Source organism: Megascapheus bottae, chromosome 14 (genome assembly GCF_031878675.1).
Source record: "Megascapheus bottae isolate mThoBot1 chromosome 14, mThoBot2.hap1, whole genome shotgun sequence".
NCBI classification, from domain to species: Eukaryota; Metazoa; Chordata; class Mammalia; order Rodentia; family Geomyidae; genus Megascapheus; species Megascapheus bottae.
Window position 1 is genome coordinate 52,986,472 of NC_143522.1, and position 26,228 is coordinate 53,012,699.

Here is a 26,228-nt window from a genome sequence, read left to right on the forward strand (position 1 = left end):
TTACAGGCATGAACCACAGTCCAAATTCTGCCTTTTTGTCACAAGCATTTCCTAATATTGGGGGATCTCTTCCTAACCTAGTCTTCTAGAAATCACACACTCATGCTCAGAAGTTTCTGATTAGTTTTTGAGAGACATATATCCCAACATCATACATTTCCTGTCACACTGGATCCCAGCTCAGTTTACCCAGTTTCAGAGTGATGTGAGAGTTTTGCCAAAACTTTCTTCCTGATTTCTTCTCTCCTTGGAGTCTTTGGTTAATGCCCTTTCCCCATGAGTAACAATGGATACTTGTTACATTCGCGCGCGCTCTCTCTCTCTCTCTCTCTCTCTCTCTCTCTCTCTCTCTCTCTCTCTCTCTCTCTCTCTCTCTCTCTCTCTCTCTCTTATTCTCTCTTTTGGTTGGTCATGGGACTTGAACTCTGGTCCTTTAGTGCCCGTGCTGGTTCACTGGCTTTGAACTGTGATCCTCAGATCTCAGCCCTGAGTAGTTAGGATTACAGGCGTGAGCCACTGCGACAGGCTGTTACATTTTCTCTTCATTATTTAAGCCTCCCTACCTACTCAAGTGTGAAGAGAATCGGCAAGTACTAGAGTTTCTGCTGACTGAGTGGAGCATATCCCTTGGCTTGGGGTCACGTCCCAGTTCTTATGTACATGTCCAGGGGTGCTATTCTGGCTGACACAGTGTTTTCCTCCTATCGACCTCTTGACAGAGGCCTGCTGCTTTCTGTAGTGATTTACTTGTTCTGTTAGTGCAATTATATACACAGAGCTTTGGGTTTCAGGTTTGCTATCTTTTACCTAGGTAAATGACTGGATAAGTAAATGTCTTAAACTAGATAAGGGTGGTGATTTGGGAAATCAGTAGCCTGATCTATAAGCCCCCAAAGTGGATAAGGAACAAATATAGGAATGAAGTGAGTAAATGCTATTATATCTAGAATAATTGTTTTTTGTTTTTTTCTTCTGCATGCTCGGTAAGCCCACTCTAGGACTAGAGGGGTAAGGAAAGAACAGGTTTCTTTCTGTGGTCTTGTTGCTCAAACTGCATTTTTGTTTCCCAGTGAACTTTGAAATTGTTTCTAATTGAGAATTAGGTACCCTTGAGTCATCATCGCACAGATTCTGATTAAAAGCCAAGACAGGAAAAATCATTTATACTTCCTGCCTCCTGCTAATGAGCCTGGCAGTCAAGGAATGACCTTATTTTGAGTGCTATCTCTTTTTTTTTTTTTTTTTTTGGTCACTCCTGGGGCTTGAACTCAGGGCCTGAGCACTATCCTTGGGCTTTCCTCAAGGCTAGCACTCTACCACTTGAGCCACAACACCACTTCCAGCTTTTCTATGTATGTAGTACCAAAGAATCAGAGCCCAGGTCTTCGTGTATGCTAGGCAAGCACTCTACCACTAGGCCAAACTCCCGACCCTTGAGTGCTATCTTTAGAAACCTCTCCCCTATGCCATGGAAGACTAATTTGTGAGCCATTTACCAAGGCTTTAATAGCTGGGAGGCATAGTGGAGTACTTCCACTCTACTGTGCCACATGCTTGACTTTAGTCTGTTACTTCACAGGATCCTGGTGAGTCGGTGGTCACCTGTAGCATTCTGCATAGAGTTGTGCTGACTTGACCTTCTGTCCTGCCAGACCCACCACGTTTTGCTCTCTGAATTTGGAGGGCTACTGCCAACATTATCTGGTATGAGAAAAGGGCTAGGAAAAACTGCTTCCAGCTGTTGGGAATGCAGAATGGCACTTTCTCAAGAAGTACCTGTCAGCAGAGCCAGCTGCCTATTGTCCCTCAAATTGCAGGTTCCAGGTAAGTACAGTTGTTCATTGTTAGTTGCTGTCTACTGTGTGTGTATATCCTGACTCCCAGGCCAAAGTGTTTCGGTATAAGAGGTGTTAGAGAGCTAGAGGAGGAGTGTTTTCTGGTTTAAAAAAAAAATATTCCTAGTTCAAACCAATGCCTACCTGTCCCGACCGTAAGTCCATAAAATACATGACACCACTCTTCTAATCATCCCATGCTGAATGTTTGTGAAAATTTTCTTTAAAATGTCTTTTCTTTTTCTTATTTTTGTTTGCTTTGTTATCAACTTTTATACACAAGTTACATTCTCAGAAAGCACAGAGTGGAAAAAGCTTCTTTCCTCATACACATGCTAAGAAAATAGTTTTATACATAGAATTTCAACAAGAGAGAGGAGGACAGGGAAAGAGGGGTGCGAGAGAGATGCCGAGAGGCAGGAATTAAGAAGGATGGCAGCAGGTGCCAGACTGCTGGGTCAGTTTCTTTTGCCTACATTTGTAGCTGGCATTTTTTTACATTTATTTTTATATTTTTATTTTATTTTTTTGGTTGATAGAATAACTAGTTCTACCCTACCCACAATTGGCTGGAGTTGGGAGTTTTTGCTTTTCAAAATAAATGGACAGACAGTGAGATTCACAGAGTATGTGGGGTTTCTAGGGACTGAGCTGAATTCTCTCTCCCCTCTTTCCCTTTTCTGCACATGGTATTAGTATGAACATATTCACAGAGCAGAATACCTGGAAATCCTAAGTCCCGAGGCTGTTTGACTAGTGCATGAGTACTGAAAGAGTCATGGTAGTGGAAGCAGTCTGAGGGAGAAATCCCTGGGGTAAGGGGAGTAGGCCATGGGAAATTTTTGCAGGCTTTTCTTTGTTAAAATAAAACACCTACTACTCTACTCTGTGCCACTTTAGCTGGATTCTGGGATTGCTGAAATTACCCCTTGCTGGTTACGGAGAGAGTGAGGTTGAGATGGGGCTGTTTCTCTTAGGGCATGTCTCTTCTGATGGGTCCCTGATAAGAGCGCCCATCAAAGATTCGCCTTGTGCTTCAGTCATCCTCTTTCCCCCCTATCCCCTCTGAGCCTAGGCAAGGTCCTAACTCTTGGAGCTACCTCCAGCAGCTGTTGCTTAATGGAAAGGCTGGGCTCAGCTAGAGAGAGCAGGATCAAGGACAGAGTAAGATAAGAAGGAGGACAAACAATTGTGGGGGACAAGAGATCAACCCTACAGAGACAAAAGAAGTTCAAGAAGGATCTAGAAATGTGATAGGGCAGTAGAGAGGGAAATAAGACTAAGGAAAAAGTAAATGAGAGGAGATGGTGATTTCAGAAACCCTGCCCTGTTCTCTCGTCTTCTCCTGGGACTGCTCAAATACTTCAGGTGGAGTATTACCCAGTTTGATACTCAATTCAGGGGACAGGAATGTGTCTCTCCCCACAGTCCAGACAAAGGGAAAGGGCCAACTGCTTCCAGTCCTGAGATTCACCAGAGGTAAAGCAATCTGGTCTTCCAGAGTTGAAGGTTTAAAGAAACTCTTAAAATGAGGGCAAGGGTGACACATACAGGGGAAAAACAAAACAAAAAACACTTGTTGGATGGGTTCCGTTTTTTTTTTTTCCTCTGTATTTCCAAGTTTGTTATTCTTTAGTTCATTCCTCTGGTCTCTCCATCTCTCTTTCGTGCACTTGTGCACACTCTCTCTCGCTCTCATTTTTTGGTTGTGTGTGTTTCAGTTTTTGTTTTTTCAAATAACTTTGGATTTGCCATTGGTGGGCAGTGCTGATGCCTGGAGGCTGGCCCAGCCTGTGGCAGGGCTAGGACAAAGGGCAGGCCCACAGCTGCTGAGAGGATCTCTGTGTTTAAAGCCTTTGAGAATAAGTTACTGCAGTGCCCAGGATGCTGGGTGGAGGTCGGCAGAGGGCTTCCTGGCGGCGGCTTCTGCTCCAGTCCAGGCCACAGGGGCCCCCTGTCAGGCGAGGAAAGGGTTGGGAAAGGATGTGGGAAGAGTGAACGGGGGCACTTCTTCCTCTGCCAACCTCCAGTTTGGTTAGAGTTTTATGGGCTCCCCGCCCATCCCAGGCTCTAACTTGAGGAGCCACATGGGTTTTTGGAGTTTGTGAGCGGGGTGGCGCTCTAGAAAGGGGGAAGGGAAGGATGAAGGGGTGTGGCAGGTTATCTTCTGCCTCCCCCGCTTTTGTCCTGGGTTTTCTTTTTCCTTGTTTCTCTTTCATTTCACCTTTTTTTTTTTTTGTCGTTTCCTTTTTTTCTTTTTGGTGTTTTCTCAGTCAGCGGATGTTGGATGTGTGGTCATTTGTAAAGGGGGCTGGGAATGTAATAGCAAAAGGAAGAAGGGGTGAAGGGTAGGTTTTTGTTTTTTTTGTCTGGAAGTGGACATATAAGAATAGTCAGGATGCCAAGGTGTGTGTGTGTGTGTGTGTGTGTGTGTGTGTGTGTGTGTGTGTGTGTGTGTGTGTGTGGACAAGGGTGTGGAGTACACCTGCAAAGGCTTGAGGACCAGGATCGGTGTGTAGGTGAGGGAGGAGGCAGGACTCTGCTGGAGGTGGGGTGTGGGAAGCCCACTGAGGGTGGGAACTGATTCCCATGAGGTGGGCAGAGCCAAAGGTTGGGGTGAGGGACCTGAGCTCCTCCCACACCCCCCCAGGGTATGGGAGAAAGCTGTGAGGCCCTCCCTTCTCCCCATCTTGGTTTATCTGTTTATAAAGCTAGAAGTGTAGAGGTAGTAGTAGTTTTTGGGTTGGAGTCCGTGTGAGGTAATCTTGCTTCCTCTTTGGCAAAAGCCACAGCAGCGGTGGCGGCGGTGGCGGCGTTGGTGGTGGTGGTGATGGACGGGCCCCCGGGGGCCGGGGCCGCCTTGCGCCTGTGGGCCGAGGAGCGCAGGTGGGAGGCCAGGGCTTCACGCCCGCTCAGCAGCACCTCACATGCCAGGCAGTGGTAGGTGCAGATGGGCACCCGCAGTGGGGGGGGCATGGGACCCCCTGAGCCCCGCCCAAAGAAGCAGAAAGATCTCTGGTGGGCAGTGGCTGGGGCTTCCCCGTCAAACGCCATCTTGCACTGGCGGCACAGATAGCGGTGTGTCACATCCACGGTGGAGATGCCAGTGCTGCTGGTCAGCAGCTCATCGGCCTCGCCAGCTTCCCCCTCCCCCAGGGCGGGCAGTTCCGGAGGATGTGGGGGTGCTGTAGCTGTGGGCTCAGGGGGCTGGGAAGGTGGCTGGAGGAGAGTATTTGGGAGCAGCCCGATCAGGGTCTGAGGTATCACGGGGTTCATGGGAAACAGCCCCTTCTTCATGCCATAGAGCTGCTGGAAATAGGCCCCCTGCAACTGGGGGCCAAAGACAGCTGGGGGCGCTGCTCCCCCTGCAGGGGGCAATGGGAAGGGCAGGAACTGGCCCCCCAACAAGGCTGGGACAGTAGCCTTCAGTGCTTTGAGGTTCTTGAGGGCGTCACTGGAGGAGCTGGGAGGGGCTGCACCTGGCTTCCGCTCACTAGATACCTTGTTCCCTGAGGGCTCAGTAGCTGGGCCTGGGCCTGGGTCAGCGGTGCCCACTGTGGAGTTGTTGGTTTGGTCGGGCACAGGCCTCTGGGGTAAGGGGAGCCCAGGGCCAGCAGTCTGGACCACTGTGGTAGCAGGCAGGACTGAAGTGGCCAGGCCAAGGAGGCCTGAGGAGGCAGCAGGGCCTAGAAGATGAAAGGGGTGATGGAGGATTAGCCAGCTCCTGGCTCTCCTGTTCCTCTGGCTGCACACTCACTTTCCCACCCTCCAGCTCCCGTGCCCTTCTCCCTCCATTACCAAGGAGCCTGAAGCCAGGAAGGTCACAGGAGAAGAGCGCAGGTGTCAGGCAGGGCAGGGACGGGGCATGCTATTAGAGGGATGTTCTCTGAAGTCTTCCCTACTCACCTGAACTGAAAGGTGCTAAGCTGCTGAGCTGTGGCTGGGCCAGAGTTGGTCCTGACAAAAGGACTGGGGCCAAGCGAGGCAGGGTCGGGGCAGCCGCAAGGGGCACAGCGGCAGGTGTGGTGGCCAGTGGAACCTTGGGAGCTGGTGGGGCCTCGGATGCCGGTAAATCGTAGCACTTGCTCTCACTCTTGAGCTGGGCTCGAACTGCCTCCTTGAGCTTGGCCAGGTGCTGGCGGGAAAAGAGATGGCCTCGACAGGAGACATAGAAATCATACTTGACATCACAGTAGGGGCAGTCTGTGCGCTGGGCTGCCAAGGGACCCTCACTGCTGCCCCCATTTCCAGCAAGGGTCGCCCCTTGCAGTTTGGCCTTCTTTTCCTTGGCACGGGCATTCTGGAACCAGACTTGAATGACTCTCTTAGGCAGCCCAATTTCCTCCCCCAGCACCTCACACTCTTGCATGGTGGGAGTGCGGTAGGCTTCGTAGCAGGCTTTCATGATCTTCAGCTGCAGGCTGCTCATCTGAGTCCTGTAGCGCCGCTGCCCCATCCCATCCGGAACCCCAGTCCCACCTCCTATCCCCCCACTGCTTCCCCCAGCCCCAGGGGACTCGGGTTCAGCGAGGCTGGAAGCAGATGAGTCGCTTAGATCTCCTGCCGATGGGCTACAAGCCTCGCTCTCCAGAGAGGCTTTTGGTGGCTCCTCGGGGCCCTCCTCCTCAGTGGGTGGAGGGGGTGGGAGAGGCTGGAGAGGCGGCTCTGGTGTTGGTGTGGTGGTCTCTTTCCCAGGTGGCAGGAAAGGTAGGGGCCCAGCAGTAGGGGTGACTGTGGGATAGGGAAAAGCAGGGGGTTCCCGTTTGGGGACTTCCCTCCCAGTCCCCTCATCCATTTTGCCCAGTAGGAGGTTGAACTTGGGGAAGGGGGCGGGGCTAGGCGTGGCGGTGGCTTTGACTGCTGGGCTGGCCCCGCCCCCCGGCGCGCTCCGAAACTGGCCCTTCCTCTCCCGAGCTCTGGTGTTCTGGAACCACACCTGGACCACTCGCTTTTTGAGGCCCACCTCCTCGGAGATGCAGTCCAGCATCTTGCGCGTGGGGTTGGAGTCCTGCATGTACCAGCGGTACAGGATCTCCAGCTGCTCGGGCAGGATGGTGGTGCGCAGCCGTTTGTCCCGGGGAGGCTCGCCCTCCCCGCCACCCCCTGTCTCACTGCCTGTGGGGGACAGGCTGCCATCCTCGTGCTTCCGTTTGAGGGGGGGCCCTGGCACAGGTGGGGTGCCTGCCGCCAGAGAGTTTCGCTCCCCTAAAACCAGCAAGGGCAGATCGAGGAGTTGAGGGGCAGCGCCGGGCTGCGCGGATGGCAGGAAATGCAGTTGGCGGTGGCTGGCCAGGAGGTCCTGGCTGGGGAAAGCCAGGGCGCACTGGTCACAGGTGTGGGCCACGCCAGGCGAGGGAGGGGCCTTTCCTTCCGGCTCTCTGCCTCCCGGCTTGGTCGCCTCCGCTTGGCTCAGCTCCTCCACATCCGGAGGCTCAGGCGATGGGCCCTCGCGCCCTGCCGGGGGTTCCGGCCTCTGGTCTTCCTCCACTTCTTCCTCTTCCGCCTCGTCTTCCTCTTCTCCTCGCTCGGCCTCTTCCTCCTCTTCCTCGGGAGTCTGGTCGTCATAGCACTTCTTGAGGTGCCGCACCAACTCAAAAACACAAGAGAAGGTGACGTGGCAGCGCCTGCAGCCAGAGCCTCCGCCCGCGCCTCCTCCGGCCGGCACGGGCCCACCCTCACCGGCATTTTTGCGGGCTTTCTGGCGGGCATTCTGGAACCACACCACCACCACGCGGCTAGCCAGGCCCAGGAGACTTGCAAGCCGCTCCACCTCTCCGTCTTTGGGGTAGGCGCTGGTTTCAAAGAAAGACTGCAGGGCCTGGGTCTGGAATTCCGTGAACTTGGTCCTGGAGAAGCGGCGGCCTGCGGGCGCCAGGGGGGGAACAACGCTTCCTCTGGAGCCTTCTTCCTCCTCCGGGGGCCAGTGCCCCCCTACCCGGCTTCGCCCCTCAGGGGCACGGGTCCCCGCCGCTTCAGACTCTGGGACCAGGAAAGGCGGGCCGAGTTGGGGCGCGGGGGACTCTAGGGGCCCATCGGGTGGCTTCGGGGGCTCCACGGGGGGTGGGTATAGGCTGTCATAGCTCTTGCGAAACTGAGCAGCGTAGCGGCTGAGAGCCTCGAAGGGCAGGAAGCGGCGGTGCACGTGCTCCTCATGGGTCTTGAGGATGAGCATATTGGAGAAGAGTTTCCCGCAGGCCCCGCACGCCAACTTGTCGCCACCCCCCAGGGTCTCTGGGGGAGGGGGGGTGGGAGGAGGGGGGGCAGCCTGCTTCCCTTCATTGTACTGGATCACCAGTTCAAAGCCGAAGTTTTCTAGGAGAGCTTTCGCTGCGGTGCGGGCTGCCTCGTTGGGTGACTGGTGGGGTGGCGAGGACCCTGCCTCATTCCCTTCGTCTGCCACGGCTGGGCGCTCCCATTCCCGCTCAGCCAGCTCAGCCTTGGGGGCAGGGGGTGGGGGAGGTGGGGTGGCAGCAGGAAGGGACAGCATAGGCGCAGGCCCAGCGAGTGCCAGCTTGGGCCCCACCTTGAGGTCATGGAGGTAGAAGGGTAGGAGCAGCTGCTGCTGCTGGAGCTTCAGCAGGGATTCTGGCACCAGAGGGAAGGGAGGCAGGACTGGTGGGGTGAAGAGGGGGGCTGGAAACCGATGCAGATCCAAGGGAGGTGGGGGAGGGGACAGGAAGGGCAGCCCCGAGATGAAGCCACTGGCGTCCGGGCCCTTTTTTTCAGTGCCCACCTCCCCCTCAGTCTCGCCTTCTTTAGGCTCTTCTTGGCTACGTTCTGGCCCATCTGCCTTGGCATCACTCTTAGTTCCCCGTGATCGAGTCTGGTGCAGAACCGATCGCATGTGAATCTCCAAGGTGGAACTCTGGTTATAGGAAACTCGGCAAACAGTGCACTTGAAAGGCTTGTCTGTGGCAGCAGTGGTGGTAGGTGGGGCCCCGGGCTCTCCCCGGGCAGGGCCAGAGGGGTCACTGGCAGCCTTCTTCATCTTATGAAGGTGGGAGACAGAATTGTAATGAACCAAGAGAATATTCTTCTGGGTGAACGACTCCTTACACACAGTACACTTATAGGGCCGGGCAGGATCAAGAAACTTGTCCAGGGCGAAGTTGGTAGTCTTCCGATAGGTTAGAGGGTGGCGAGAGTCAGCTGGGGCTGGCTCTGCAGAGCGGGCCTCCCCCGCCACCTCCTCCTCCTCCGTGGTGGCAGGTGGAGGCACTACTTCCTCAGCTTGGGCATCAGGCTGCAAGCCCGGAGATGGGGCTGGAAAAGATGGTTGGTCAGGGCTTTCAGAGGGCTTATCTGGAGCCTCAGCTGAGGCCAGAGGAGGCTCAGGAAGAGGATCTGGGATGGCTTCTGGGGTCAGATTAGGGCTTTCTACAGGAAAGAGAAGAAGGTGCAATAAGCAGAGGACAGTGTTCAAGCCTGGTTCACCCAGTCAGTATCTACAGCAGATGACTCTGGCCTCAAGTCTTCTTAAGGCTGCCTTCATCTGCAGAGATCAGGTCCACATTTCCTTCCACCTTGGGGGTAGGCTGTCCCCTCTCTTACCTGCTACCTGGTCTTTGCTGGCAGTGGACTCGGGCCCAGGAGTGGGAGGCTCTGGGCCATCTTCCAGAGGGCTTAGTGTGGGCCCGGGCAGCACTTTGGTTGTAAAGGTCATCTCTACAGTTGTGGCCTGTAATTTGAGAAATAATGGCTTCACTACCACCCCAAGTAGTGTTCCTGACCTATCTGTTCTGTGCCTGTACCTATGCTGAGCTGCCTTCTGTGGGTCAATCTCCCATTAAACTGCTGCTTTCCAGTGGTTGGGGGTCTCTCTCTTCGCGAGGTGAAAATAACCTTACCCCAAAGCCTCCTCCTCCTTGTTCTGGCAGGCCTAGGCCTGCTGTTAAAACAGCTCTTCTCAGGATTTAAAGGAAATGAGAAGACTAGGGGTTTCATCCAGGAGTACAGGAAGCTAAATAAGCTCAGTGGTGAGCATCGTCCCAACTCTATAAATTCCCGCTTCTAGTCTCTAAAATGCTACTTTGTTCAATCTCTTCTGCTGGTCTGTATGTCTGTGCTCTGCCCTTCATGTATGGCCCTGGCAGCCTTCTTCAACCACCCTCACCAGCCCATACTCACCACGAGAAGCAGCTTTTCAACACACTCGGGCACCACGTTGTGAAGGTGGCTGAGGTGGAAATGCAGGGCAGTCCGGCCCACCAGCTGCTCTTGGCACAGTGGACACCTGTATTTGGGCTGCACAGCATGCTGGGAGAGTGTATGAGCTCTCACCTGGTCAGACTCTGGGCTCATGAAGCTGCAGTAAGGACAGCAGTATACCTGGGGAGCACAGATGGGGGATGGAGCAAGAGTCAGAGTAGGAAGGACGTACCATCACACAGGTGTTTGGGTTCCTCAACCTAGCACTGTCCCCCCACTCCTGATATAGGAGGGAAGGCATCTCATTCTACACATGCACTGGGACAAAGGCCTACCCTCCACTGCTGCCTTGCCTTTGTCTCTCCCTTCATCCGCTTCTCTCATATTTTTAAAACCTGTTTTGGTATAATCTTCCTCTCTCTTCTGTTGCCTTACTCAGTTCTCCAGGTAACAGACCTGAACCACACCAGACTTTGTTTTCGTACCCGTATCCTGTCTGTGTTTTCTATGAGGTGTCTTCATTCCCTCCAGGTACTTTCTGGACCCAGAGAACGGAGGGCCCCGCCATTAGTTGCCTCTTCCATGTTCTTGACCTTATAGAGGGCCCCTGTCTGTCTGCTCAGAAGCTGGCTCAGTGGCTTCCACTTTTCCTTGCTTCTTCCTTAACATAAACAAGCACCACAGCTCCCCCAGTGGCTGAGAAAATTCTGGTCCCACCCTCTCAGCACAGCCTTGCCCACACCCCCAGAGGGGTGGAGCCACAAGAGGAGTGCTGTCACCCAACTGCCTGAACTGTCAGGCAGCCTTCACTTGCTGCCTCTGATCTGGCTTGTCTGGCTTATTTCCCCTCCTGTCACCTGGAAAGGAATAGTAACATCAAGGGAAGGGATCGTCAGAGAAAGGAGGACCAGGTGCAGAACCCTTACAACAGGCATCTGTGGTAGACAGGCTGGAGGGAACAGTAGTTGGGGGGAAAACCTGGACAGGTGCATTACTGCATGCCATTAGGTATAGGCCTAGGATAGCCTCTTAAGACTGGAGACTGGTTCCTCACCATCAATACTTTCTTTTCAGGTCACAAAGCTAACTCCTGGGTCTCACCTGGGTGCAGGTTCTAGGGATTTACCGGTTTGTGGGACTTCGTGTCAGAGTAAGTCATTTGCTTGGTGCCTCTACCATGAAGGAGATGCCAGGTCAGCTCTGCCCAGACTTAGGGCTTTCTGAAGTATATAAGCTTCTGTCTTGTAACTACTTGTCTTTCTGCAGCTGGTCTTCCCCCCTACCCCCATTTTTTGTTTTTGTTCTTTCCTCCTTTCCTAATTCCATCTACCTCCAGCCTTTCCTACCCTCAATACAGATTCTCTTCACCTTTCCTCCTGTCCTTTCCTGTCGTCTCCCTGCTATTTCTTCCTCTACTGGGCAGCTCTACTCTGTATGTATGAACACATAACTAGTTGTGGGCAGGATTTCTCAAGTGTGGTGTTCTGAGTGAAATTAGCCACAAGCATGACAAGCCTCTTCACACAGAACATCTCAGTCCAGCCAGGCCCCTGCCTCTACTCAGCCCAGTTACCCCAGTTCTGACCGTGATTTGGTTGGCATTCTCTCTGGAAGGGTCAGTCTTGTTCTCTGCCTCTTCAGGTGCTGAGGATAAGAGCAGAAGAGATTAAGGAACTCTGACAGTCCTACCTTTTTCTCTTCCAAAGACAACCCACCCTATTTCAAGCCCACACCCTTAAGGTGATTTGAAGTAGAGTGCTCGGAGGGTAGGAGGTAGGCTCCAGAGAATAGAATAGGCAAGAAACTCAGAGGCCAGGGGAAACCCAGCAGGGGCCAGCTCTAGGCTAGTGGAAAGCCCAGATTTGAGTCAAGTAGGGAAAAAAATGCCTGCCTGCCTGCCATTTTTTTGGCTTCCCTTTCTCTCAGTGATCTTTTCTTTGGTCAGTTTGACTCCTTCAGAGCAGGAAACCTTGCTATATGCTTGGATTTCTACAAAGTCCTGTGAATATCCCAGAATATGTGAGGCCTGTGGAGAGGGAAAAAGTAACAGATCACAGGAGCAACTTACCTAGTTCTGTCTTGTTCTGGGCATCTTTCTCAGGGGTAGGCAGCTCAGCTAAGGAGGGAACAGGGGCCTTTCCTGTGTAGAACAAGGGGAGAGAATCATCTTACAAAGGAGAAACCTGGGGTAAGGGAAGACAAGGCAGAGGAAACAGGACAATCATGGTGTCAGTGTAGACGAAGACAGGTGAATCAATGGACAAAAGATCCCCACTCTCCTGTAATCGTAGCTACTCAGGAGGCTGAGATCTGAGGATCGCGGTTCAAAGCCAGCCCAGGCATGACAGTCTATGAGACTCTTATCTCCAATTAACCACCAGAAAATCAGAGGTAGCACTATGGCTCAAGTAGTAGAGCCTTATCCTTGAGCTGAAGAGCTCAGGGACAGCACCCAGGCCCACAGTTCAAGCCTCATAACTGACCAAAAAAAAAAAAAAAAAAAAATCCCCAGCATCCCCAGCTCCCCACAACCAATCCTTTCATAGGAACATGAAATGGATAGAAGGATGAAATGGAAACCTAACTAAACTTGACTCCCTGGCTTGGCTGACCCTGGAAGCAGGGAGTGAACCTCAAACGTGGAATTGGGGAGCTGTGGCAGAAGGAAGCTAACACTGAAGAGAAACAGTGGCTGTGGTAGGCAGGAGGTGGTGGGTCTGGCTGCGAGAGGAGATTACCACTCAAGTAAGAACTGACAGACGTGTAGGAATTTATTTTCGGTGGCAGCCTAATTAAAGTGTTAAAGTTCCTTAACTCCATTCAGTCCTGCGCCAGGATCGTTAGCTATTGATCCGGGCCCCTCCAGCACTTAACTCCAGCCAGCATATTGGCAATTCAATTAGCACCAGTCAATGCTGCCTGTTCCTGGATGTTGCTGCCTGTGCCCTCACCCTCGCCCACTGTTGACCTCTGCAAAGCCCAAATACCCGTGCCCACCTCTGGCAGCCCTCTTCTTCAGCACCCTCTGGATCAATGGTGCCTGGCTGGCTGATCCTGGTTTCTAATAGTATAACTTCAGGTGCCTAAAGAGAGTCTCTAAAGCCATGCCTTAGGGCGGAAGACCTCCTAGGAGACTGGAAGAGGCTGGGAAGTTTATCCAGTCCTTTTGTCATTCCTGTTGTCTTGGGACCATGCCCACAGCTTCCATCTTCTTCCAATAAGTGTGGCCCAGCACGAATCACGTTCTGTCCTTTTTCTCTTTTCTTCCTGACTAGTTACAAAATGCCACCTAAATTCAATCGAACCTAGGACATGGGTCACTACTTAGAATCAATGGGTGATTCCTCCTCACCTTCCTGTTCTCTGTTCTTTGTCCAGTGAAGTCCTTACCCTTCTCTGCCCTCTTCCAGCAGCTTCTTTTCCTTCTTGGTGGGAAGCCCTCATATTCCTGAAGCCTCCATCCTGTCTTCTTACTTTCACAGCCCCTTTCTACTTGCCACTGATGGCTTACTGACCCATCTCCTTTCTGTGTCACTTAAGCATCTATTCCCTGCAGTCTTCTGCCCTCCTGCCAAGCCCTTATTCTCTCGTCCCCTTCTCCTCACCGGCAGTCCGGAGCTGTCCATGGCTGAAGCTCAGGATGTTCTGGAGAGCTGAGAGTCCTTCCTCGGCAGTGGGGCCATTCTGTAGCAGCTGTAGACGCCTCTGGGCCTGGGCATCACGGTGGGCAGGTGCACGCAGGTGTTGCAGCACAGCCAAGCGAGAGGGTGTCTCCCAGGCACACAAAAGGCATCGGTAAAATCCCAGCTCTGCCCCTGCTTCGGTTCCCTCCATTTCCAGCAGAAACTAGAACCAGAGGAAGATGCTGTTTCAGGCCCAGAAGGGACAGCTCCAGATTTCAGGGGACTTGCTTCCTCCCCCTTGGGAGCCTGTCTAGTATTATCTCCCTCCCTACCCACCCCTTCCTTTCCCCACTAGGGCCACCTGAGTATCACCTGAATATTGTTCTCCCAATCCCTTCTCATTCTCCTACCAATCCAGACTTCCTCCTAGTAGATGGATGGAATCTGCAGCTATATGCTTCAACCCTCAGGTGATGGATCCATTCCTCCAGCCCCGGCGCCACAAGAATCAAGTCTGTCACATCTTGAGTCCGGGATGCTTTGATCTCATGCTCCAGGTTTCCCCTCTTCTTTATGTCTATCAACTTGGGCTTTTCACCACTTCCCCACTCTCAACTTCTTCCTCCTACTCCATCTCCTTCTTTCTTTCATGCTCCCTCCTGCCCCAGGCTCACCTTATAAATTTGGCTGTTTTCTTCGTGGGCTGAACCCCGGGCATGCAGCTGCATCTTCTCCTTGCTGTTGGACTCGAAGTCACAGATGTTGCAGCGTAGGTGCAAGGGGGAGATAGAACCATAAGGGGCCCCATCCCCCAGGGACAGTGGGGAGGAGGTCCCCAGGACTCCACCCCCCTCCCGCAAGTGGGCCGCCAGCTGGTACTTCTGGGCATGTTTGTCAGTCTTGAGATGGAGTTGGAAGTTGGCCTTGAGCTGGGTGCCGTAACAGCACAGTTTGCAGCGGTGCATGTCACCGGCCACCTCCTTCCATTCTGCTTCCGGGAGGCTCCGGCCTATGCTGCAGTGGTAGAACAAGAGCTCCAGGCTGTCTGTGCTGAAAGCCTGGCACACTAGGCATCGAAACACCTTCAGGGCTGGGCTGTCGTCTGGGGGTGGCGTGCTGGCCAGGCCATCCGATGACGAGCCTAGGAGCTGACTTGGAGGCAAGTGGGCCTCAGGGGAGAGGCTGCCAGGGGCTGAGGGACAAAGAAGAATTAGTGCCCACGGAAAAAGTGAAGGACGCTATCAGTTCACTGTTAGGGGGTGGGAGTGTGGGTAATGATGGGGAGAGGGGTTGGGCAGTGCTCAGAGGATGTTCTGGCCTTTGGGGGAAAGCAGGAAGGAAAAAGTATTCGGCCCAGGCAGGAGGGAGCAGAATTCAGGAAGCTTACCAGGTGTGGGGAACTTTCGGGCAGGTGGTCCAAGATGGTGGAAACCATTGAGAAGCAGTTGGGCCTCCAGGGGCTTGTCAGGCCTCAGCCCAGGGCCAGGCATGGGAGGCTGAGGCTGCCCTAGGGTCTGGGGGCCAAAGTACTGGAAGAGTTCGGGAGGGTTGGTGGGGGCAGCCCCTGGTGGGGGAGGAGGTGCTGGCCCCACCAGCCCAGGTGGCAGGCCCAGCGGCAGGCCCTGGTGCAGCATTAGGACATTCTGCATGTGCTTCTCAGAGGTCATGTGGATGCGCAGGTTGCGGGAGATGTTTGTCTCATAGCTACACACCTTGCACTGCCATGATGACTTGGTCTTGGGCTCTTTGTCCCCTGCAGGGGGTGGGAGGGAGGCCTCTGGAGGGCTTCCCTGCCCTCCAGGCCCTGCCTGGAAGCCCTGCAGGTTGGCCAGATGTTTGTCAGACTGCATGTGGATGCTGAGGTTCCCTTTGGTGGTGGTGGAATAGTTGCAGACATCGCAGCGGTAGGGCTTGTAGCCACAGTTGTAGCTCTCTCCTCGGGCCAGGCGGGGGTGGGCCCCCCCTGCGCTGCAGTAGCTGCAGTGACTGTTGCTCTCCGGGTGTTTCTCCCGCATGTGCACATCTAGGGTCTGTTGGTACTTGTAGTGCCAGTTGCACTTGGGACACTTGAGTGTCTTGCAGGAATTGCGTGAATGGAGCAAGGACATGTGGCTGGACAGGCTGAGGCCCTGGAAAGCTGCAGGGGCTGGGGTATAGTCATCGGGTAGGCGGTAGGGCTGGGGTGGGTCATTGGGGTCTTCAGGGGAGCCCACTGGAGCAGGGAGAATGCCCCCCTCCTTGGAGGTGGGTGAGCTTTGGTTGAGTTGGGGACAGAGCCCTCGATCCTCTTCTTGCCCCTCGGGAAACCAATCTGGCCCTGCCTCGCCTGCTGCTATGGGCGATTCTTTGGCTTGGGTTGGGCTGGGGTCCCAGGTGGCTGGGGTTGTGGGTGGGGAGGGCGGGCTAGCCATGACTTCCTCAGTGGGCAGGACGAGGGCCTGGACTTCTGCCTCAAGAGGACCATCGTCAATCTGGGGTACATTCACCTCCGTGTTCTCTGTGCTGCTGTCATCAAGGGGTGTTTCAAAAGGAGGGCAAGCAAGAGGTTTTGGTTCCAGAAAGCTTAGGAGGGGCGCACAGCCCTTGTCCCCCTCCTGGAGCACAGCTGGGCTGCCTGGCAGGCCCTGGTGTTGGGTGGGAGTTAGCTTCACCCCATGAAACTGTGTGTGACCCATAAAGGCCTGGGGCCTGCTGAACCCTAGGCGGCACAGAAGGCAGAGCCAGAAGAGTGCTTTGTGGTGTCCCCCTCCGCTCCCCATGGGGCCATCTTTGGGATCTCCGGATGGGTTTGGAGCCAGCCGGTAGCTCCAGAAGGCTCCATCCCTTCCCTCACAGGCAGCCGGAGATGGTGCTGAGGTATCATGGGACAGAATTTGGTCAGAAGAGCTAAAGCCTTGGATTGGGTCAAAGCCATGTTGGACGTGAAGGGCAGTGAGGTGTGAGGGTGAGGAGTGGGCAAGGAGAGGCAGGCCAGGCTCTTCCTTGACGCTCGCCTCACCCCAGGGGAAGCCCTTTGGTAACAGGAGCTCAGTATCGCCTGGCTGGGACAGCTCGGCCACTAGGTAGGCTTCACCACTAGTTGTGTAGAATAAGTGGTTGCTTAGGTCCACAGGAGGGAGCCCTTCCTCCTCTTCCTCCTCCTCCTCCTCCTCTGGCTCCTTATTCTTTTTTGCTCCCAGGTCCTTTGGTGTGAAGTGACCACAGCCAGGCTCTTCTTGGGGCTCCCCAATCTCCTTTGGTGGGATGAGGCCACAGCCTGACTCCAGAGGCTCTCCCCCTGGCTCTGAGGGCCTCATGCTCTCAGAGGTGGAGGGGGCAGCAGGGGACTCTTTGGTGACAGGATCAGAGGTGCTGGAGGAGCAGTTGTCCACAGGCAGGGCTGGGGCATTGTGCCCAGGGGAGGAGGTGGTGCCAGCAGTAGAAACCGAGTTAAGGGTGGCCATGGTAGACGGAGAAGTGCTGGGAGTTCATTTCAGCGTGACAGGCAGTACCCTGCGGGGAAACACAGGTGTCTAACAGGCTCCCAAACTAACAAATATTTCTCCTCAATCTAGCTCCTCTCCATCGTGTGTGCGTGTGTGTGTGACTTAGAGTTGGCATTCTACCACTTGAACCACACACCTCCACGTTTTGCTCTTTGGTGTTTAACTGGACTCATGGACTTTCCTGTGTAGACTGGCTTTGAACTGAGATCCTCAGATCTCAGCCTCCCAAGTAGCTAGGATTACAGATGTGAACCACAGGCATTCAGCTCCATCTTGCATATCTCAAAAGTTGGCTCCAGCCCGGAGTTTGGCCTAGTGGTAGAGTGCTTGCCTAGCATGCACAAAGCCCTGGGTTCAATTCCCTGGTACCACATACATAGAAAAAGCCAGAAGTGGTGCTGTAGCTTAAGTGGTAGAGTACTAACCTTGACAAAGCCCAAGGACAGTGCTTAGTCTCTGAGTTCAAGCCCCAGGAATGGCCAAAAAAAAAAAAAAAAAAAAGTTGGTTCTGTTTATCCAATTGCTTAGGCTAAAAGCCTTAAAGTTTTCTTTTGTAATTCCTCATTTCCACCTACATAGAAGCCTCTAGAAATCATCAAACCTTACACATACCATTTTACCTACTACTTAAGGGCCCAAGCCCTGAGTTCACATTTGTCTCCCATTTCCACTAGTTTCCCTCCAGCCAATAGCCAGAATGATCTTCAATCCTCCATTTTAAAGCCAACACTTTTAAAAGTGTACCAAATAATAGAAGGAAACTTCTTGCTACTACCTAGCTTCAGCAATCACTGATTCATGACAGTGTTTCATTTGTATCCTCAGCTTCTCCCACCTTCCATAAACTGTTTTTAAATTTTTTTTTCAAGCATCACATCCATCTTTTCAACATGTACCTCGTACTATATCCTGCTAGAAATCCACTTTGAGTCAAACCAGACTCTTTTCCCTCATCTACAAAAGCACCTGCCTGTTAGACTCCATCTTCACACTTTCCATCTTGCCTTGCTCCAGCCAACTGGTCTCTTTTACTTTTTGCTTCAGTTTTCTTTCCCCCACCCCTCTCTCTTTCTCTTTCTCTCAAACATGCCAAGTTCATTTCTATTTGGGGTCCTTGCCCATGTGTTCAGTATGCCTGGACAATTCTTGCCTATTGGCAAGAATTTATGATGCTTAATGTCTTCCAGTGAACCTGCCCCTCTATTGAAGTCAAAATTGTCCTCAGGATTGTGTGTGTGTGTGTGCACATGTATGTGCACGTGCGAGTGTGCATGTGCGCGCGTGCATGTGCACACTTAAAGTTAAGTCCTTGAGATTTTCCTTAGCTTCTGCTCAAGGCTAGTGCTTTACCTTTTGAGCCAAACTTCCACTTCTAGCTTTTTGCTGATTAGCTGGAGATAAGACTCTTAGATTCGTCTGCTAGGGTTGGCTTTGAACATCAGTCCTCAGATCTCTACCTCCTAAATAGCTAACATTATAGGTGTGAGCCATCAGTACCACAGCTCCAAGGTAACTTCCTTCAGAGAGAGTTCCTATTTATTTGCTCTCCCTCCTCCTGGAAGGTTAAGTTCTGTGAGGACAGAAACTTGGCTACGTTGTCTATTTCTCCATGATTGGTATGGAGAATGAGGCCTGCCACAGTCAATAAATATCTTTTCAATGAACTCAAGGGAAGACCTTCAGATATTTTAAGACCTAAAGAGATAAATTCCCCAAGTCAAGGTCTTCTTGCCAACATTAGATCACCACTGCTTGCCCTGCATACAGGCACTGTATTGCTCCAATGCCTTCTGTATCCATTTCTGGTCAGGACAAGTGGAAGGAACACCTGGAGTTTTGCTGGCCAGTGAGAAGACACTGGCTCCGGAGTTGTCTCCTCCACTCCCAATTTAAGAAACTAAGTCATATAAGCCATATTAATAATGTGACTAATACTTGCTCATGCCTGTGATCCCAGCTACTCAGGAAGCTGAGATCTGAGGGTTGTGGTGAAGCCAGCCTGATCTAGAAAGTCTGTGAGACTCTTATCTCCAATTAACCAGCAAAAAGTTAAGAGGTGGGAGTTGGGAATGTGGCTCCGTGGCCAAGTAGCTTGCCTGGTAGGTGTGAAATCCTCACTACCACATAAACAGAAAAGGCAGAAGTGGCATTGTGGCTCAAGCCGTAGAGTACCAGGCTTGAGCAAAAATGCTAAGGCGCAGCACCCAGGCCTGAGTTCCACCCCAGTAATAGCATACAATTTTTTTTCCTAATAGCTTATTAAGGTATAAATTCCAGTTCCTAATACTATGCTAAATGCTTGTCCTTTATTTCTTTTAGTATCACAGCACCTTTCCAAAAGTATGAAATTGAAAAAAGACAGGCCTAACACAATATGGGCAGAATGAATCTTTAGAGAACCCACAATCAGAAATCCTGGGCTGGGAATGTGAGTTACTGGTAGAATGCTTGCCTAGCATGCATGAAGCCCTGGGTTTGATTCCTCAGTACCACATAAACAGAAAAGGCCAGAAGTGGGACTATGGTAGAGCACTAGCCTTGAGCACAGAGAGGCTCAGGGACAGACCCCAGGCCCTGACTTCAAGCCCCAGGAAAGGCAATAAAAAACAAACAAAACATAAGAATTCTGGGTTATGCCCAGCCCTGGTGGCTCATGCCTGTAATCCTAGCTACTCAGGAGTATCACAGTACAAAGCCAGCCTGGGCAGAAAAGTCTATGAGAAGTTTATCTCCAATTAACCACCAAGAAACCAAAAGTGTCACTGGGGCTCCAACTGGTAGAGCACTAGCCTTGAACAAGAGAGCTCAGGAACAGCACCCAGGTCAGGAGTTCAAGCCCCACAACTGACCAGAACAAACAAACAAAAAATTCCAAGCAATCCTGTTTTGTTGCATCCTCAGATTGAGACAACCAAGGCTCTCATGCTGCTCCCAGTCTTTTTACTGAAAGCTTCCTCTCAGACTCACCCGAGCTGTCATGCTTCCATCCCTTATTTCTCCCAGGTGGCCATCTACATCCTCTTCCACAGTCTCTATCAGCAGATCTCTAAATAATTAAACTAGCACTCAGGCCATATTGCTTCAGGAGGAGATTACCTCTTTTTCCTAGGGTCACCTTGTTCCTACACCCCTAGATTCATACATTTGGAATGAATCCTTGGCCTGGCCTCTTTTAGCAGGCCTCTGTTCCCATTTCCCCCTCTAAGGGTCTAGCCAGGCATGAAGTCTGGGCCACTAAGAGCTCTGAGAAGGGCAGGATTGGCATGCTAATGAATACAAATCAGTACCTGGGAAAGGAGTGGACCTGGGAGGTTGTGGACTTGGGAGAACCAAAAGGAAAGTGAAGGAACTGCTGGGGTGGGGAAGGTGGGGGTCGTCCCTAGGTAAATGGAAAGCAGAAGTCTATAGTTGGAGAAAGGTAGTCCTCTTCCAGATCCTTGATAGGACAGAGGGCAACTAGTGTTGGACTGTCCACCCAGGCCTGACCCAGAAGTGGTACAATCAGTAAACTCTACCCCTGGCTTCAAACCTCAGCCCTGGCAACTGCAGAATTCCACCCCTAGTGGAATTCTCTGCGCTTAGACAGACAGCTGCACCCTATAGCTTGTCAGTTTGTTGACATTCAACTTTGCTGTATGGAGCCTTGGTGTCCATGCAGTCTTCTGGACTGGTGCTTTCAACAAGTAGGCTGGTTTGTGAGACTGACAGGCCCCCGGTTTTCATAGATTCAGTCCACTACTGCCTTCTGCTACTCCACTGGGTGGGAAGAACTGAGGGCTGATCATGGTAGATGCTCTTTCCTACCTGGCCAGGTCAGTGGACCCAGGAATGGCCTGAACACTGTGACAGCTCCTCCTCCTTTCTAGCTCCTGACTTCCAACAACTCTACATCATAGTTTAACAAAGACAGATATAAACCCCAAAGCAACTTCCACATCCCCACTCCAGAGTTTAATTCTCAAGACTGGAAAAGGACAGGTGATTCTTAACTTAAAAGCCAGAGGGCCAAATCTTTCAGCTAGCTTGTGGGTGAGACCCAGATAGGACTACGGTTGGTTGGCAGCTATTTAAAATTGCAAATCTCCTCCTCACCTAACCAACCCCTCCTCCTCTTCAAGGAAAAAAAATTTTCAATTGCAAATTTATCTCTGCCTTAGTACACCCTCCCAACACACACACACACACACACACACACACACACTGGTTCACACACACACACACACACACACACACACACACACACACACTGGTTCCCCCTCCCCCATCTCAGGGCTTCTCCCATTTATTACCAAGCTTTAGCTGCAGCAATATTTTTTCTTTTTCCTCATTCCATTTCCCTCTTCCATCTCTTCCTTCCCTCTCTGAATTTCCCTGCCCCTTTCTTTTCCCTTCCTGCCATGACTTGGAGGTAACCCTGTGACAGACCCTAAGGTTCTCTTCCACCCACAAGCCACCCCCCAGGCCAAGATTTTTGTTCACCCTTAGATCCACAGCCATTATTCCCAGTAGTTTCTAGCTTCCCGTAGGGCATCCTGTCTCCCTTGGGACAGGTCTCAGAGGTGTGCGTGACCCATCACAAGCCCTGACATTCCAGTGCTAGAAGTAGCAGAGGAGGAAAGAGCACAGGCCGGCAGTGTGGATGGAGGTGGAGTATAACCAAAAGGAAAGAACAAGGTTGAGACCAGCACTTAGGGGGCCTCTGTGGAGGAGAAGGGCTCGGGCAGCCGAGTAGGCAGTGGTGGCGGTGTGATTAGAAGGGAGATTGATGTGAAGGGGCGCCACAGACGGCAGAGAGAGTCAATAAAACCAGAGGATCACATTAGAGGCGACAGAGAGAGCTTTAAATTACAAGGCTGCTGCCACTGAGGGGGATGGGAGGAGGGAGCCCAGGAACTGAGGGGGGGTGGAGAGCTGAAGGTGGAATCATCCCTTGAGAGGGATAGGCCGGTTCCAAAATGGCCCTTCTTCTCCAGAGCTCCTTCCTAAGGCTCCACAGAAAAGGAGGGAGATGGGGAAAGCAGCGGGAAAACGGAAGAGACTTTGTTTTGGAATTGCCTTCCTTCCACATTTGGGTCTCTCGGTTGTTCCCCAAGATAAATTTGAAGTACTGCCCCTCCCCCCCAAAAAGACCATTGTCATTACTGAATTGCAACAAGGAAATAGATATAGTACTTAGAAATAGAAGACACCAGAAAGCCAGGAGGCAGCAAGACTTGCGCTGGGACCCAATATGGGGTGGGGAGAGAGACAGAGACAAAGGCAGACAGAGACTAAGAGAGAGAGAGAGGGATCGTAAGGCAGACAGAAACAAAACTGCTTAGATGTGAAATTGCAGAAGCAGGTAGAAGGCCTAATTGGAGAACCAAAATGAAGTCTGAGGAAGTCTGTCTCAGTGTGGCTGGGACTGGCTTGTAGAACTGGGGCTGAGCTCACCGGACACTCCCCCACCCACCCCAGCCGCCAGCAGGCCCAGGGCTCCTGGGTACAGCCCCCTCCTACCCCAGGCTGACCAGAGAGGAAAAGAAACACTAGTGCTCCCCAGTGGTCACAGAGAGAATGCCATCAAGGCCAGGACAGAACAGAACAGAGGGAGCACATACCTGACTTCATGCTCCCCAGAGCCCCTCCAGAACACTTAAAGCAAAAACTGCTCTTCTTTTTTTCTCAAGACCCGACTACAGGAAGAAAGGCTACGAACAGTTTATCTGAGGGTAGCTTCATGTTCACTTACAATCTACATGCAATGATTTCCACATTAGAGATTTAACAAATGTTAATCTTTCCCTTTTCTAAGTTTCCAATCAGCTTTGCCTTCCTCAGAGCCAATTCAGGATCTTTTCCTCTTTGTTTCCAGTCTTTTTTTCTGTGCTGGTACTGGTTTTGTTGTTGTTGTTTTTGTTTTTGCCAGTCCTGGGGCTTGAACTCAGGGCCTGAGCACTGTCCTTGAGCTTTTTCCTGAAGGCTAGCTCTCTGCCACTTGACCATAGCACCACTTCCAGCTTTTCTATGTATGTGGTACTGAGGAATTGAACCTGACTCTTCCTGCATGCTAGGCACGCACTTGACCAGTAAGCCAAACTCCCAGTGCTAGGTCTTTGAACTCAGAGCCTTAACGCTTTTACCTTTTTTTCCTCAAGGCTGGCCCTCTACCACTTGAGCCACACGTCCACTTCCAGCTTTTTGCTGGTTAACTGGATCAGATTTGATTGCCTGGGTGGGCTTCAAACTATAATCCTCAGACCTTAGCCTCCAGAGAAGCTATGATTACAGGTATCGATCAGCAGCAGCTGGCTCTTCCTTTTGTTTCAACTCTCTGAAATGCTGGCCTAAAGTATTGAAGTCTCCATACTCCTTTTGCCTTTCTCTTCTTTTTGTCCCAACCTGTTGCTTTCAGAAGGCCCCATGGAAAGAGACCTAGGGAAGTGAAGTGAGTCCCTATGTAAAAGGAATTAATGAATGGCATAAAGAACAACCAAACTCTTTCTTTTCTTTTGTTTTGGGGGGGAGGGGCAGTCCTCAGGCTTGAACTCAGGGCCTAAACACTGTCCTTAGGCTTTCCCCAAGGCTAGAGCTCTACCACTTGAACCGAGCACCACTTCTGGCTTTTTCTGTGTATGTGGTACCAAGGAATTGAACCCAGGGCTTTGTGCATGCTAGGTAAGCACTCTGCCACTTGGCTATGCTCCTGGCCCCCAGACTCTTTCCTTAATGGAGCTGTTCATCCGGGCTTCATTGCTTACTCAGATCAACCTTGGTAAATTGCATATGGCCTCTGTTTCCCTATCTGGAAACAGAAATGATACCACTTCCCAGTTGTAAAGATCAAAATAGGTAACACTAAAAATACTGGTGTCAGGTAAGTTCTTCACTTCTGTCTTGGCTCTTCTGGAACGGGGCCAGCAGGTGTTTACACTGAGGCCAACCTTTCTTCTGCTTTTCCCCTTTCTTGTCAGACTCTTCTAATCTTTGCCTTTTCAGTTGAGTGTAAAATAATAGGTAAATCTAGTCTTTCCAGCAGCAGAGCTCACACTGTACCTGGCCTTCTTGACTGCTTGGTCCATGGACACCCATTATCCCAGCGCAGGATGGAAGCTTTGCCCCTAGGCTCACATTTGTATTGGTTGTAGCAGCAGCTAATGCCTGAATTAAAACTATTATGGAGGCTGGTCACAGATGGCTCATGCCTGTAATACTAGCTACTCAGGGGTCTGAGATCTGAGGGTCTTGGGTTCAAAGCCAGTCCAAACATACAGATCCAAGAAACCCTTATCTCCAGTTTAGTTTAAAAAACAATACACACACACACATACAAGTGGAGGTTCAGTTTAAATGGTAGAGTGTTGAATCCCATCATTCAGCCCAAGTGTACACATGGCGTGCACACACACACACATACACACACATACACTAAAAGACACAAAGGGGCCAGGAGTTTAGCCTAGTGGTAGAGTGCTTGCCTAACATGCATGAAGACCAGGGTTCGATTCCTTGGTCCCACATACATAGCAAAAAGCTGGAAGTGGTGCTGAGGCTCTAGTGGTAGAGCTCTAGCCTTGAGAAAGTCCAAGGACAGTGCTCAGGCCCTGAACACAAGCCCAGGACTGCCCCCCCCCCAAAAAAAAAAGACACAAAGATATTAAAAGACAAAAGCCAGGTATAGGTGGCTCACACCTGAAGTACTTAGGAGGCTGAAATCTGAGAATCACCATTTGAAGCCAGCCTGGGCCAGACTCTTATTGCCAATTCACCACCAAAGAAGCCAGAGGAGACCTGTGAGTCTTGCAGTGGAGCACTAGCTTTAGGCAAAAAAGTTCAGGGACAGCACCCAAGTCCTGAGTTCATGCCCTAGAACTAGAACAAAAACAACAACAATAACAACAGCAAAAATCTGTTATGGCCTCTTCTTCCATTTAAGACTGTCTTCTTGTGTTTCTGTCTCTCTCCTTTTTCTTCCTTCCTTCTGAAACAGAGTCTTGCTGTATAGCCCTATCTAGTCTCAAACTCATGACTCTCTTGCCTTAGCCTTCCTCTGGGGATTAGATTCATGCACTACCATGCATGGCTTCTAAATCTTACATTTTATGTTTTACAAGAAAAAGATGTCTCCATTTCAATTCTACCTAACTGTCCTATATCTTTTCCTTCCCTACTGCCCACAGTAGTTTGTACTCCACTTTATTCGAAGTAAGTTTTGTTCAAGAGGGAGAAAATGGCAGGAAATGAACCAGGAGAAGAAATGTCACCGAAGGTAAGGAGACAGTTAAGGCATAGAAAAGGAGGGGGGGAGAGGTAAGGAAGTTGGGAGGGGGGGTGGATCTTGATCTGCATATGTAAATATTGGATCTCCTCCCAACCCCTCTGCTCTGGCACCAGGTTGGGCTGCTGGATTGTCCCCAGTTAGAGACAGTGAGGAGGCTCTTCTTTCTACCTTGCAGGATGCAAGGTGAGATGTGAGAAGATTGTGGCAGAAGATGGGAATGGGGAGGGTGGAGGCTGGGGTGGAAGAGAAGCTGAGCTACATGTGGGTAGACTTGGTAGAGGGTGTTGCAGGGTACCTGCTGCTGGTGAGGGCGGTGTCCCAGAGAGGAGCAGCCTGCCTAGGCGTCTCCCTCATGATTCAGAAATTACTACATGCAGCATAGAGGTGCTTTGCTGCATGGATGTGTGTAATTTTACAGTGAGTACACTAGAGGAATGCAGAGGAGCTCATATTCTCAAGCTGGTAACCACATGAAGCTAGCTATGAACTGTTCTTTTGTATGAACACTTGTTAGAGGGAGAGCAGGGAGGTTGTGCCCTGCAATTCAGACTCAATTCAGATCTGTCTAATCCTGGCATAGTGGACGTCCCTGGAAGACTTTGATCTCCCTGAGTTTAGAAGAATTTACAGGCGACTCTTCTATAATTATTTGGAAGGACACCATTGTAAGATTGTTTAAGTCTTTCTGGTTCTTTGATTTAATGTGCACCTATATTATATAATTAATTCTACGTAAAATACTATTACAGATACTACAGGTTCAGCGTCCCCATCCTGAAAATCCAAAGTGTGGGCTGAGGATGTAGAGCAGTGGTAGAGTGCTTGCCTAGCAGGCACAAGGCCATGGGTTCAGCTCCTTGGTACCACATACACAGAA

At 51.4% G+C, this 26,228-nt stretch overlaps 1 protein-coding gene across 3 annotated transcripts in view; it reads right to left on the minus strand.

Moving 5' to 3' along the window:
- Nucleotides 1-2,017: 2,017 nt before the first annotated feature.
- Zfhx2 (zinc finger homeobox 2) overlaps nt 2,018-26,228 on the minus strand; it is a 32,454-nt gene continuing 8,243 nt past the window's right edge. The window contains exons 2-11 of one of the 3 annotated variants that reach the window (XM_090345265.1): nt 14,994-17,098; nt 14,281-14,798; nt 13,589-13,829; nt 12,052-12,123; nt 11,569-11,627; nt 9,963-10,163; nt 9,387-9,513; nt 5,742-9,212; nt 5,337-5,521; nt 2,018-3,789 (exon numbers count right to left, since the gene is read on the minus strand). In XM_090345265.1, the coding sequence (XP_090201391.1) occupies nt 3,703-3,789; nt 5,337-5,521; nt 5,742-9,212; nt 9,387-9,513; nt 9,963-10,163; nt 11,569-11,627; nt 12,052-12,123; nt 13,589-13,829; nt 14,281-14,798; nt 14,994-17,049 (7,017 nt within the window). In that variant the 5' untranslated portion in view covers nt 17,050-17,098 and the 3' untranslated portion in view covers nt 2,018-3,702. Of the gene's footprint in view, nt 3,790-4,252; nt 5,522-5,741; nt 9,213-9,386; nt 9,514-9,962; nt 10,164-11,568; nt 11,628-12,051; nt 12,124-13,588; nt 13,830-14,280; nt 14,799-14,993; nt 17,099-26,228 lie in introns of those variants that run through there. The other 2 variants (XM_090345264.1, XM_090345263.1) reach the window with 2 other exon arrangements.